This window comes from Pleurodeles waltl, chromosome 10 (genome assembly GCF_031143425.1).
Source record: "Pleurodeles waltl isolate 20211129_DDA chromosome 10, aPleWal1.hap1.20221129, whole genome shotgun sequence".
NCBI lineage: Eukaryota > Metazoa > Chordata > Amphibia > Caudata > Salamandridae > Pleurodeles > Pleurodeles waltl.
In genome coordinates, this window is record NC_090449.1 from 101,544,942 (window position 1) to 101,560,158 (window position 15,217).

Genomic DNA, 15,217 nt, shown 5'->3' on the forward strand with positions numbered 1-15,217 from the left:
GTAGAGTATTTATCCCGGCTATACTCGGACCCTGCCTTTACTGCTGGTCAACCTTTCAACACGCCCAGACCTCAACATGCACACTTTTAATTACACCTGCTCGACCTCTTTGCACCCTTGAGTTTGGGGTATATGGTGTGGCAGAGGCTATTAACAGGTGCCACACTGCAAAAGCCCCAGGCCCAGATGGGACAGCAGTGGACCTCTTCAAGACAAATCTTCCCCTCTGGAAGTGAAGCTCCAACCACTTCTGTTACTGATGAAAATGTGGTCCAAGGAAGAAACTCTTCTGAACAGTACAATCTTAGAAGGTTGTTTGGAAATGGAAAGAGCACAAACATCCCATGCATCACCTAAATATGCAAGATCTGTAACTGGCTGGATCTAGATGAGCTGTTTCGGAATACCTGTGATTTCTTTCCAGCTTTTCAAGACTACTGAATAAATTATTCTTAGCTAAATGTGCCGAGTAAAGAATGTCAAAAAGTTCAGAAATGCCTACAGTTGCTGTCCACGCTTAGATCCTCACGTTGTGATATGAAGCCTTATTTGACCTGGGCTGGCGACCTACGCCACGGGTTCTTTCTCATCAGACTACGTCTGAATACTGAATATTTCCTTGTAGGGTACTCAAGGCAAGGTACGTTTGCTGCCAATTACATGTTTGCCCATGTGATGGTCAGTCTGCACAAATCACAATGCACTTTATCCTTTTCTGTAAACGTTATTCCTGGTTAAGGAAAGGCCTTAGTTTACCCTTCCTGAAGAAATTGAACTATAGACAGTGTAGGACTGCTATTGAGTTTTTGCAAACAACATCTCCTGTAGAAATATGTTTTGCGACTACAACCTATATACAGCAACCAATATGCCTGCACTCTGCAACTATTGTCATACCTGTAGGATATGCTCTATTTATTAGTCATGTTTTAATAGATTTTATATGAGAATGGTTTTAAGTATGCCTTGCATCTATTTTCTGTGATTGTATTGCACTGTGTATCTTTTATGGTCTCTGGATGACTGAATTAAGAAAGATGATGATAAAACAGTAGAGGAATTTCAACGAGAGCAGGAGCACTATTGACTAGGTTGCCGAGGAAAGCCAATATCCTGCCTACAGAATGTGGCACAGGTGAGTTTTATATTAATACAGTTGTTTCCATTACTGTGATGTGTTTTGCTGCACAGAGGTTGTCCCCGCGCCTTGCCTGGGAATGAACGTGTGCGGGTGGTGGATATCAGGAAGGATGCTCAAAATTATACATGTATACCCTGGGCCAAGCCCTCGCTGCTTTGCTGCAGAGCACCTACTGTACTAACCAACACCTCCGAGTGTTTAGAGGAGGGAACAGATTTCCTGGCCATGAGGGCCCAGTATCCTTTCTGTGCTCTGCTGCAGAAGTAGTACAAATAAAACAAACCCAGAGTATCCACAGTGGGCCACCCAGTAGACTGCAGTGGAATATTATAACTAGCAGTGAAAAAGGAGAATAGGAAAGGTAACCACTTCGGGCAGTCACTTTCAGTAGAGGTAGGGGGTGCCCGGCAATATTTTTTCAGAATGTCAGTGGAAATGCAGCATTTTAAATCAACTTGAGGCAGCAGTTTGGTCATTCTTGAGATCTGGTGACAATATTTTAAGGCTCTTAGGGCCTGATTTAGAGTTTGTCGGACGAGTTGCTCAGTCACAAACATAAGGGATAATCGCTGTATTACGATCTCCATAGACTATAATGGGATCTTAATACAGCGGACAGGATATTCATCACGTCTGTGAGGGAGTCACCCCCTCTGACAAACACTAAATCAGGCTCTTAGTAGATGGGAGCAATATGTACAACAATCCATTGCTGCCTGGGCGGAGGGTTGTGTCAGGGCATCTTAAGGTTTAGGGTTATTAGCGGACTCCGTGTGATAGTGATGATGGTTCCAGTCCAAGCCTTTTATTTACAAAGTTATTTTCATTCTAGGAGTTGTAGTCTTTGTTCAATTAAACTGCGTTATTCTGTTCTGACCGTCACACTTTTAGCCAGAAGGATCATCAACTTTATGAGTGGTCTTTGTTTATTACCAGCTCTTTTCTCTACCTATGTCCTATGGATTGATGGGAGTAATGATGTAATTTCCTTTGATGTCACTGGCCCGTCAACGGTCATGTGATGCAATTTCCTGTGGCATCATCATTTCACTAATAAACTTTACTGAACTACATGTTGTGGTTCAGTATGCCACCATTGAAAATGGCAATAGAGACAATGCCAATGACAAGAAAGTGTTTGACCAATGCCCTTGGAATGTCCCTGACGAGGCTGAGAAAGAGCCACATCAAAAGGGGTCTACAAGGTTGAATACAAAATAAGGCCACAATCACCCTTATGGACAACAACCAGGACGGGCCAAAGCAGTGCTCAATTTGTACTTGTTGTTTCCGGTGCTGAGCACCGGCACTTATTTCTGAGGGCCGGCGCTTAGTTTTGTGTCTCAAGCATTTACTGTGAGCAAAAGACACGTGGGAAAGATGGAGGAAGAGAAAAAAGAAGAAGCGTCAGAAAGGGGAAAAGCAGGAAGCTGCAAGAGTGAACTGAAGGGGCGGGGAGTGGCTGTTAATGGATTGAAGAGGCCCGATATGGATTCAGGATTACGGTGCCTCAGTATTATGTGCTCGCCCTTTTAATTGAAGCAGCCGCGTATTTAAGAGGAGGGCTTTTAGCACCAGCACCTTTTTATTTACAAATTAAGCACTGGGCTAAAGTCATAAAACTGAAAGTGGGGCTGAGGGGTTGGCGCACCCAGAGCTCCTCTAACCCCAGCCAAAGCTCAGGGCTGTATAAGTTCCACTGTTGGCTGCAGGTGGCTCTTTCACACTGCTCTCTTCTCATTCTCCAGGAATGCACAGCCAACAACCAGATGTGCAGGACTCTGGGTACTTCAGTTCCAAACTACAGGCATGCGGAGCCTAGCACACCACAAATTCGACTAAGTCTGTAGAAAGTCAGGAAAGTGTCTGGTTAAGTCAGTGCTTAATTTGTGCTTGTTGTTTCCGGTGCTGAGCACCGGCACTTATTTTTGAGGGCCGGGGCTTAGTCTTCTGCCTCAAGCATTTGCTGCGAGCAAAATACACATATGGGAAAGACGGAGGAAGGGAAAAACGAAAAAGCGTCACAAAGGGAGAAAGCAGAAAGAGTGAGCTGATTGGGCAGGGAGTAGCTTTATACGGATTGAAGAGGCCCGAGATGGCTCCAGGATTACGCTGCCTCAGTATTCCATGTTCACACATTTAATTGCGGCAGCCGCGAGTTTAAGAGGAGGGCTGTGGGCACCGGCACCTCTTTATTTACAAATTAAGCACTGGGTTAAGTCCTAGACACGTAGGCTGATTATAGATGGGGAAAACACATGTACATTTTATTTGTAGGCATCCCACTACACGTTTGACTCAGGTGATCGGAATCACCAATGCCACTGTGCATGTGCAGGTGATTACACTGTGCAGTAATTCTACATGATTTACTGCAATTTTCTATAACACCTCCACATGTAAGAGCACATCTCACTATTTTCCCCACAAACAGACAAGCCATAACTGAGGCAGGGACACAGGGGAGGGGTGATGACAGTGTCTCTTCACAATGTAAGCACGGATGTCAATATGGGTAACCAGTTGCTTCCACAGTTAAACGTGGTTTGCATTTGGTGCCTCCGACCCTATCCTTGATAGTGCTGGTCTCAGGAGGCCTGGAGGCAGAGGCAAGACCACAAAGCAAACTAGACCTCATGAACCTGCCTGCTGTCGGCAGCTTCTCTTCCTTGCATTTCCTCTAGCCGCTCAGAAGCCAATAGGCGTTTGTTGCGGGGCTAAATTAGCGCCTGATGTCACTTCCGCTACATGGAACATTTTGACAAATCGACATACAGGTTTACGAGCAGCAGGTTCCGGAGACAATCAGGTCTTTTTAAACACCCAGCTGGCATATTTACAAAGAATAAATTAATAAACAGGAATAAATAAGGATAAAGTCAGTGATACCCTGTTAATCATCACAAATAAATATATTAAAGCAAAGGCTATAGAATGCTGTCTCTAAAGCAGGACAATACTCAGGTACTCATGCTGTGAAGCGTAACATATTAAAAAGCACATAGAAATGCCAATAAGGGGTGAATTGATAGTTCTGGTGGGAAAACAGTTCTTGTCCATTCTGCCTTGTCAATTCAGTTGTCAATTGCTCATTAGCCTACTTGAAATACATAAACGTGTCAACCCTAAAGGCTGCACATCCTTGGGGCCCCGTCAGGACAAATGATACATTTTTAGAGCATGACTAAAAAGGGGGCAGTGATTTCTTTGAGACAAATAATATCGTTTTGAGTACATTTTGGATGTGTTAGAATTAGTATTTACCATGCATATAGCCCACACCCTTTTAATTGGTGGGTGTATAATAATTAAAAAACGCACATTCGCACTGTTGTACATCTGAGCAGTGCTTAATTTGTGCTGGTGGCTTTCGGTGCTGAACACCGGCACTTATTATTGAGGGCCGGCACTTATTTTTCTGCCTCAAGCATTTACTGCGAGCAAAAGCCTCAGATGGGAAAGACGGAGGAAGAGAAAAACGAAAACGCGTCACAATGGGAGAAAGCTGAAAGCTGCAAGAGTGAGCTGAAGGGGCGGGAGTGGATTTAAATGGATTGAAGAGGCCCGAGATGGCTTCAGGATTCCGCTGCCTCAGTATTCTGTGTCCGCACATTTAATTGCAGCAGCAGCTTATTTCAGAGGAGAGCGTTCGGCACAGGGACGTTTTAGTTAACAAATTAAGCACTGCATCTGAGTAATGTGGGACACTGTAGTCATTTTGCCACAATGATGCTGTATTTTTCACAACCTGAACCTTAACCTCACAGTATTCTCTTGAACAAAGTGATAACTAAACCACTAGCTCTGAATCCTTGCGTCTTTTGTTCATTCTTTTAAAACCTAGCTAACATTTGTGTAGATCAAGGCTTCAATGCTGCCGAGTGAAAACTGTGCCTGCCGTGTACAAAATCCGAGTGTCCCTGATATATACAGAGTGATGATAAATAACTGCAAACCATCTGTGAGCACTCATTTGCTGAATAAATTAATTAATGGGGCTACCTGAACATAAACAATTGTTTACTTCCCTTTCCATATATTCAATATTAATAGCACGGACATCAAGGGCCGCGTCACAAGGAGCTGCGCTAACAGTGCAGAGGTGTGCACCTCTTTTTTTGAGTGTGATGTGTCTAAAGTTCATACTTATCTTGGAAATTCTCGGATTTTACTTCATAAAATATAGACTCCACAAGTCGGTAATTGTGAGCAGAAAATTCCTCTCTCTGTTTTCGACATGTTCTTTCGGAGAAATATAGACGCCTTACGGCCATAAAAAGCAGACACGCAGCTCTGCGCTATCAGCGCAGCTCTTCATGATACGGCCCCAGGTGATGGACGAAGTAACGTCACAACAGATATGTGACATTTACCCTCAATGATAGTATCTCCAGTGTCAGGAGTTATGGGAGTGGTCTATAGATTTATCTCGTGCCCCTTTGTAAAGCATTTGTGTCTTCCCACCGTATAACTAACTACATTGAAAGTATCCCCAAGATGTAATCCATCCTGTCACCTATAGCAACCTCGACTCCATGTTAATGTTTTTTTTAATAAGTCAGCTTGTCTGCTTTGCCCACAGCCGATCAGGCCAGTACGTGAATAATGAACATGTTACTTCGTGCACAACTCTACTCACCTCATACTAATTTTTAAAATATGTACTTGTAGCTAACTAGATGAAAACTGAGTAGATTTTTCATCAGCGCCTGATAGGACAAACACTCAGTGCTTCAGTGCAACATGTTCCTACCTCGACTTGAACATCGTCCCAAGCATCTAAATGAACCGATTTCACTCTGCTGGTCTGAGGGATGTTCCGGTGGATTCCCGAACAATTCAAACAGATAAACACCCCGAGAGTATGCGATGCCCAGTCAGGATCTGAAAGACAAGAACCAAAACGAGACAATACTTGAAGGAAAGTAGAATTCAGCAGGATTTTCCACACTATTGTTTCAGACTGGATGTACAGTCTCTGATACTCCACAATGTCTTCTCGGACTGCGGGACACACTTCCCTGGTTTTTCTAATCATCTCGCGGATGCACCACCCTCTTCTTTCCCTCAGGATCCGTGATACATCACTGATCTCTTTTCACTGACCTCTTTCTCTAATGATTTCAGTTACATCAATCTCCTCCTTCTCATCACCTTCCAGAGATATCCTAGTGCACCTGCTCACTAGGCCTGGATTCATTTTAATTACGCTTGTAATTCCGTGTTACGCTTGTGCCAAAATTACTTAAGAACAACATGATTATGCCCGCCCACGTAACTCGCAGTTTGAGGCAAAAGTCTACCACAGGAGCACAGGATCAAGACACTTAGAGACCACAAGTGGTTGCTGCTGTTCGTGTTCTTTCGCATTTAGCACTATTTTTTACGTGCAAAATGCATCCTCAGGTACATTTTGGATGCAAAGGTGAATTTTGCACTAAGAAAATAGCACTAAGTGCAAGATTACGCTTCTCACCCAATTCCACGTAATTTCCTAGCATTCTGTGGTAATTCAGAGTAACTACGGTAGAAAGAATTACATGAGTTAAGCCCACACCATACTATTCACTAACTCGCAGATATATGGCTCTCTTCTTTCTCTCCATTTCTCAAAGAAATCAGCATGTCCATCCTCGTCAGGTGTAAGTACACCACCCTCTCTTTCTGACCCATACTTAGATTTACTGCTTCCCCCTTCTTTGATTTTAAACAATCAATTACAGGTCCAAGGATTTAATTATAGGCTGTTCCTTTCATGGTTTCTGTCATTTATTTAAAAAAAAAAACATCCCCATGTACTACTCTTCCCCTCTAGCCCAGCATGTCTCCATCTATTCTCTGTCTTGTGAAGAACAGAAATAAAAACATTGTAGCTGGTAGGATGCCCAAGAGAGAAGCTAAAGCAGGATTTCACTGGATCCAGGGAGTATTTGACAAATTATTTACTTTTAGAAAAAAATGAAAGAAATGTCTTAATTGCTCATAAATTGAAAAGAATGTTTGGTTGTACAACTAACAGATTAAAATGCTCCCAAGGGCTTTTTATGTGCTGCTTTTCTAACTTGAATTCAATACACTAAAATAGCGCTTAATAGCGCGCAATAGGTATCAGCTGTTTCACAAAACTATTACAATATTATCTTTCATACAGAAACAACATCAACCACAAAGATCTTATTCATGCGATGAATGCAATACTTTCTACTTCACTGGATGACAAACTCAAGAAGGAGCTTAAAACAACCAGCTTTGCACGTCCAGGCCAGGATATAGGCAAAGTCACCTAAATAATATGCAACAAAAACAGTAAGAGACCCGAAAATCAAGCCTCTCAGCATTATCTCAAATAATTTAAGTATTCTGTTTAGGACTTTAATACTTGGCTCTCACTGACTAACGAAACGCCGAACAAGAGGTCTCAACACTTATACAGAAACCACTGGACCGGAATTCCTGGAACTGATCATATATATGAATGATAGGCTACGTCTTAAGCCTCTCTGCCTTACAGTTAAACAACAGCATATAAAATACTTCTAGAAAAATGCAGTGGAGTTACTGCACCAGGCAGGAAGGGCAGCTTTGTAACTTACTCTTCTCAATAAATCTAATCCTCCAAATAGGCAACGTTAAACTACCAGCAGACTAGAAGAGAGACCACCCCATTTTCAGACGGCAAAAGCCTTCAACATATACATGTAGATATACTAGAAGGCCTCTCGGCCACATTTGATATAGTCAGTCTCAGAGTACTGATTGACCGTCTCAACTGGTTGGCCATCTGGGGCTTGGTGCTTGCTCTGCTCAAAACTTTCCTATCTGAGAGAGAGCAATGTGTTGCTATGGAGGGTTACACCTCAAGCTCTTTCTCCCTTCCCATTGGGGGCACCTCAGGGTTCACCGTGGAGCCCAACTCTTACCCGACCCTTTTAATCTATATGTCACTACCCTAGCCAATCTCATCAAACCTTTGTGTTCTCTGTGGTAAGCTATGCAGATGACACCAAGATTGTGGTCTCCGTATCTGGAAACCAGGATGGCGCAGCTGCTAACTTCCACAGCTGTATGCAGCATATCAGTCACTAGATGTCAAACAACTGCTTAAAATTGAATTCTGGCAAAACAGAAGGTCTCCTGTTAGGCCATCGTTCTCCTTTTTGGTCTCCAGATTGGTAGCCGCCAGAGTTAGGAGAACTACGTTTCTTTGTTCCCAAAGTTAAAGACTTAGGGATTGTGTTTGATAACAAACTGACATTTGACAAACAGATAAACACAGTGACCTCCTCATCGTTCTTAAACCTAAATATCCTAAGAAGGGTGCGTCCATTCATTCCTGTGGATTTAAGGAAGCTAGCGGTTACCGCTTTCATTCTTTCTAAATTGGTCTACTGTAATGCCCTCTATATTAACTTGCAGAAGAGGCTGCTGAATAAATTACAGGCCTTACACGTGCTGATGAAGGCCCCTGAGCATAAGTCCACCTCTCAGGCTCTTGTCCAACTTCATTGGCTCCCGGTGCACGAACACACCGATTTCAAGGCTGGTCTGGATTACTAAAGAGGTTTATCTGGTATGTTCCATCTCGACTCTTGAGATCCACCGCTTGTCTCAATTTAGCCATCCCAAATTTGATAAGAGCTCACTGGGGTGGAAGAAGTTCATCCGTGGCACTGCTAGACGCTGGTACTCTCTGCCTTTACATCTAAATAAATGCACCTCTCCGTCATTCTTTGGGAAAAAGCTTAAAATGTGGCTTTTCAACATCTAGGTCAGACTTCTGTTTCTTCTTTTTCATCCATTTCCCTCTCTGTTTAGACTGATAGTGCCAAGATGCTCATGGGCATATGTGTGCTTTATAAAATGTATTTTCATTTCATAGGGGATAGCCTCCAACTATATAATAGGAGTAGCAAGGACTCAGTGGAACTGCTGTTAGAAATGTGACTTCCAGGAACCGCATCATCAACGTTAATCCTAGGAAACCTTGGGTGAATGCTGTACTCCATAACAACATAACAGTCTCCAATGCTACTATTGCAATCCCCACTACCCTCAGGAGCAATATTCTTGCGAAAACTGACCTCCCACTCTAGGCATACACTGACTAAAAATGGAAGACATACTTAGCATCGTGTATATGTCATACACAATCGAAAAACACTCTGACGGCAGCCAAAGGACTCCGACGCAAATCAGAATTCAAACTCCCCACCAAGAAAGTTGAAACATGACCTATTTTCAAAACTGCAACTCAGATCATCTTATGAAATGTAACACAATTAAAATGTGTGAACTACACTGAAACATGGCCATGCAGAGCGTGCAACAGAACTAGACCGCACAACTTGAGTCACTCTACCCTCAGTACAAGTGGACCTGAGTACCGGGAAGTGGGCACCACTGTCACTTGGGAGAAGTGATCATCACACCACGTTTTAATTGGTATGGTGCTTATTCCTCGGTGGTGTAAGAGATATTTTTAAAAAAGCGGACGGTGGCAAAAAAACGCTTGTGCTGCCATTGAAAAGTACCTTAAACCCAAACATGGGCATGTGGCTTAAATCCTTGGCTGAGTGAAACTTAACCAGAAGACATGAATGATGGTATCTGGGTCCATCAGGCAGTACTTCAAAAATATAGGAAGCCCTTCTCTGATGTATGCACATGGATCACTGCAATCTTTCTCCCACAACCCCCAAGCGACACAAAAAGACACTACACCCCATTTCTGTGTCAGGCTATTTTCATTATTTTGACCTTTGCTGCCACTGTGGCAATTGTGCACCTAAGGAGGAAAAACTGTATTGTGTTGTAAATTTTGGCATGCCACATGAACTTGTTCTTAACGTAAAACATTGTGAAAGGTTGGTAAATATCCCATATATGTTAAGGTAAAAACAGGCCTGGTTAATCAATGTTATCACACAATAAGGGAAATTAAAGGACTGTACCATATAAAGCTGTCGGTCGCCCTACCAATGAGATATACATAGAGCCTACGAGGAACACACTGCTCACTAAATGTGTTACATGTTGTGTTAACGGGAGAAGTTACAGATATTACGACACATCCATATGGCAACTCATCACTGGTATTTAAAGCCCTAACCCACAAAGAGTGGCACCATGCATCGCAAGCTTTCCATCTAACGCTGAGGGGAGCACCCCTATGGATACAGTCAGCCATACTTCAAGGAGTGAAAGAAGATGTCCAACCATTAAGTCATGTTCTCTTCCAATATACATTTACTCTTAATCTTTCTGCAGTGTATTCATTATTTGAAACACAAAATGTTTCAGGATGGATAGCACAAAGTTTATTGGTGTCCCCCTTAAACATGGTCAAATACAAATTATATACTAATTTGCATTCATCATGTCACAGGACTTTGCTAAAATAAATCAGAGCTCCCTAAAGTACTGGTGTTTTCATCATGACTACATGTTGGCAGAATATATCAAGTACATCCGTTCAAGTCAATGAGATGACAAACACCATATTTTTCCGATACTCATGAATTTGGTGTGAAAGGTGACCATCATTGGGAAAGCTGAATACAAAGCATATTAAAATGTTAAAACAACCCTTACATGTAATACATTAAAGGAATATATACATTACAAAGTGCATTGGTGTTGTTTCAAGACATGTATCTTTAATGAGTCTTCAATGCTACGGATCACCATTATGTACTAAGGACTACATTGTCCCCTTTTAGGAGACCTTCTTTTCAATTAAACGTGTTGCATGAATCTCCTTTCTCCCGTTAACACAAACACATTCAGTGAGATGCTTGTTCCAGTTTAGTTTATATGCTTTTTCAGTGAACTCAAACCATACCCCAGAAGAAGCTTTAGTTGCACATCAGGCCATGCTGGCCATTATTAGGATTCACAACACTCACCTTCCCAATATTTTACCACTCATAGGTAACTCCTTTAAAATCATGAACAATACCTCTTACGGTTTAAGTTGGGGATGAATAAATTAGGTACAACGTTTCTGGAAGTTTAAACTAAATCTATATAGCAATTTTGCATCAAAGAAACATAATCAGGCAGGTAATAAAACAAGCATTGGCAAAGCCATCATGACCAACAATTTTGTAAATGATAGTAATTCATTGATTGTCGAGTTTGTTTGTGTGGATGCATGAGTGAATGTGATAATGAGTCGTTGGTCAGATAGGTAAGAAAATGCATGAATGGTTGAGTATGTGACTGAGTGCAAGGACAGGTACAGTTCAGGTTCAGGATGGAAAATTACTGAATCAGTGAGAGAACTGATGGATGGATTACTGAGGCCACAGACAACAGTTATAATAGGGGAAATTCCCAAATATTCATAATATTAGGTCAGTGCAAGCATTACACCAGAGCTGGGCATGACTGTGCCAACGGTGCCAACAATATATATATAGACAATTACCAACATTATGCAATGTAAGCGTTCCACTAGGGGTTGACACCATGTTCTATGAGTGCCTTAAATATGCCAAGAATTATTGTCCTTACGCAACAGCACCATTAAACAGAACATCTACCATAACTCAAGGATTACCACCTCAATGCATGCCCAGCCTTGACTTATCACCCAATCTTTAATCCATGTTCAGATTTACTATCACTTGTAAATCAAACTGCATGTTTAGATTTACCACATTATTCAGTAATACTTAATGCATGTTTACATTTTCCTCATCTTTGTAGTAATAAGAGCATGTACAGTTTTGCATCACTACTCATTCATCTTGAAAGTTTTCTCAGATTTGCACTGACAAACCCTAGACTCAGGACAGATTTCCACCATTACAAGAAGTGGGTGCATTTGCACCATTGCTCATTAATCCAAGCACATGTTCATATTTGCCCTATTACTATCTAATTATTATTCCATGTTGAGATTTTCACCATCACTCACTAATCATTACTACTCAGCCGTACTTGTATCATCACTCCGTAATACTGGCAGATATATCAATGGGCCATTTTCATATGTAAATGCCATAGTATTTATGCTGTGGACACTACGCCCCTCCCCGGCTTGGCCAACAGTCATTTCTTTATCCAACCTTTGCCTCAATATTCTGCCAGCTAAGGGAGGGTGAAGCACCACAGATCATCACTGAAGGTGGGTCTGAAGTCAGCAGAAAGAGTGCCATGAGATAATCAGATCCTGTTCACCCAGAAGCACCGCCCGCCAACATCAGGAGAAATACCAATGCGCCTTCTTTTTGCATCCATGTTGTAAAGTTTCAATGGCAGCACAGTGCCAAGGAAGCAATCTTACAAGGAAAATAGGTTGAGAGTTAAATATGTTATCTCCAGTGCATTCAATAATATAACAGGACATTAAATAAGCGAGCAGGTACCTCCGTAGAGCTCATATTTCCCAGAGTGACCGGATCGGTTAAGGAGCTCCCAGACGGGTGAGCAGATACAGTTTTTGACCCAATTATCTAACCCATGCTGCATTCAAGACTTGAGATTTTGCTGTGTGTAGTTCACATTAGCATGCAATCTTGTGCCCTTTCCAGCATGCACACAGGACCGAAAGAACGCATTCATGTGCAGAATGCGCTATGAGAATGAATGTCTGCAAGAGCACCAGCCAGTAGGCAGGGAGGATACGGATTAGGTTTTCACATGAAACAAAGGAAGGGGACAATACTAGCGCACTGAGGAGTGGCAGATGTGAGCGGGGACAGTGTAGCATAATCTGACATTCACACTCATACATTCCTTTGTATGAAGTTTACAAACACTCACTCCCCTTTTCCCAATTATGAATCCTTTGGGTTAATTTTTATTGCATGGAGAAACAACATTAGCATTTGTTGTGCTTGAAGTTTATGTTTGAAGTGTGTCACCTGCAGCAGCGCCACTGGCCAACTGGACGGGTTTAAATTAATGCACAGGTGACTTCCAACACTGACACTGTGCCACCAGCAAGTTTTTCAATCTGAACTTTTTGGAGAAACAGTGACTTGCGTATTGGAAGCAGGATATGAGTTGGAGTGATGCAGGTACAGTAATGAAGACTGTGGCTGAAAAACCTACCGTCAATCTATAAAATGGAGCCAGTGAGCGATTCTTATAAGAGCTACAGTATACACTGCTAGAAGCCTACACTGTGATACCGCAGTCCCTCATCTTTCTCAGAACTTGGTCTTGTCTCTGTGGGGCTGGTCTTCAAGTGCTAATATAAGTAAACACAGCAGGCACTCACATTTTTTTTTTTAGCTCTATTGCCTTTGCCAACGCTGGGAAAAAGGCAGCAAAACTTTAACAGAGAGCTTTCTGCATTAAAAAAAAAAAATACAGAAAATAAAGCACTGGATGTGACAGTATACTGATCAAATGTTAATTCGTAAAACAGTTCCTCATGTATTCCTATAGAAGCACTACCTAGAAGGTGTACTGTTTAGATTTGTATAACATAACACCTTGTAGGAAGTGATTCTATAGGAATGCCTGAGGATCTATGTACTAAACGGCCAATGGTATGTGGCTAGAAAGAAATACCGCTCTGGTTGTAGCCAAAGGCGCAATTCATGTAGATGTTAAAGTAATGATAACAATAGGTAAATAGAGAACTGTACTGTCAAACCAGACTTAAAAAGGCATCCAGTTGGACTTCTGTCTCGGGTGAGGGGTGGCTCCTATGCTAAAGTGTGCCAAAGAGTCATGGAGAAGATTCAGCATCCTTCTTAACTTCCAGTACCAGAGATGGATAACGGAGGCTAACACAGGCCCCCGCAGCAGCAATGCAAGGTGGAACCCTTAAGGGAACCCCAAATCTTCAGGCGGCCCCCAACGAGCCCAATGATAACGAATATCTGTGAGATATCTAGATGCAGCCCCCCTCATCACATTGTGCGCGGGGGGGGGGGGGGGGGGGGGGGGCGGGGGCACCACTGATGGACAGTTAATCTCCTCAATTAAGGCTATGCAGGCCGAATGATGTGGGACTACACATCAGCGCGGTATCTCCCTCAAGACGTACTTTGGTTTTACATCCTGTGACTTTCTCTATCACTCTGCCCCATTCCATCTCTCACAGGAAACAAATACATTTTGTGCTACTCACAGTGACAGCGCTTCCAGCCACCATACAATGAAGAAGGCTCAAACCCTGGTTGATAATCAAACGCATTGAATGCGTAGGTGCTTCGATCCCAATGCATGTGAGAAGTGTTTAAATATTCGCCAGGGCTGCCTCGACTGCATGGAGACAACATCTGCTGGCACGAGCGCCCCCCGCCCGCAGGGAAAGTTGAGAAGATACTTTTAGAAAAGCCACAGGAGATGCACGCTTGATTATCACAGAGTAAACGTGCTTAATAAAGCGACGAATATCTAAGGCTCTTTTGTGCCCGAGGTGGAAATGTTTAATGAACACAAGTCAGTGTGCGTCGCCTTCCAAGTGTATAAAAGAAAAATTGAATTTATAATTATCGCTTTTTAGTTGCATATATATGGTAGACTTGTTTGTTTGCATTTTTTTTTATTTTAGATGATGACTAGAAGGAACATATTTCAAGATTTCATTAAGGACACAACGCGTTCCTATTTCTCCTAAAGTGTGTGCAATGTCATTTAAACATAAAGCAAGCAGTGGTAATGCCAATTTGTCATATTTATAACTTACAGTGCCTCTTCAGTCACTTGTGGGTTTAACCATTCAAAACTTTATCCTACACAGTTTGTCCATATCCCTGCTCTCATGCATTCATTCATTCCTTCACCCAATGACTCATTCTTGCGCCCGCCCACTTATGATCCACAATAATACACTTACACAAATTCAATAAACCTATGCGCAATAAATGAAAAGAATGAAAAAAGGAAGATTGTAATAAAAAAATAAATGAACATACAAACATACCATTAGATTGCCATCTTGGGTTGGTATTGTACGAAGTGCATCGTAGTATTAAAATTTCACACAAAGAAGCAACATGCCGACCATCTTGAACCATAAAACAATGATACATTGTAGAGACTAGAGAACGGTGTGAACATCTGATCAATGCAAATCACCCAGGCTACATAGAAACATTTTCACCACCACTA

At 42.1% G+C, this 15,217-nt stretch overlaps 1 protein-coding gene across 2 annotated transcripts in view; it reads right to left on the reverse strand.

Annotated features, from left to right (window-relative positions):
• ADAP1 (ArfGAP with dual PH domains 1) overlaps positions 1-15,217 on the reverse strand; it is a 422,403-nt gene that overhangs the window by 331,527 nt on the left and 75,659 nt on the right. For both annotated transcript variants that reach the window (XM_069209858.1, XM_069209856.1), the window contains exon 2: positions 5,895-6,025. Coding sequence is in view for 1 of the 2 variants with exons in the window: in XM_069209856.1 (XP_069065957.1) it covers positions 5,895-6,025 (131 nt within the window). In the remaining variant the exon portion in view is untranslated. The remainder of the gene's footprint in view (positions 1-5,894; positions 6,026-15,217) is intronic.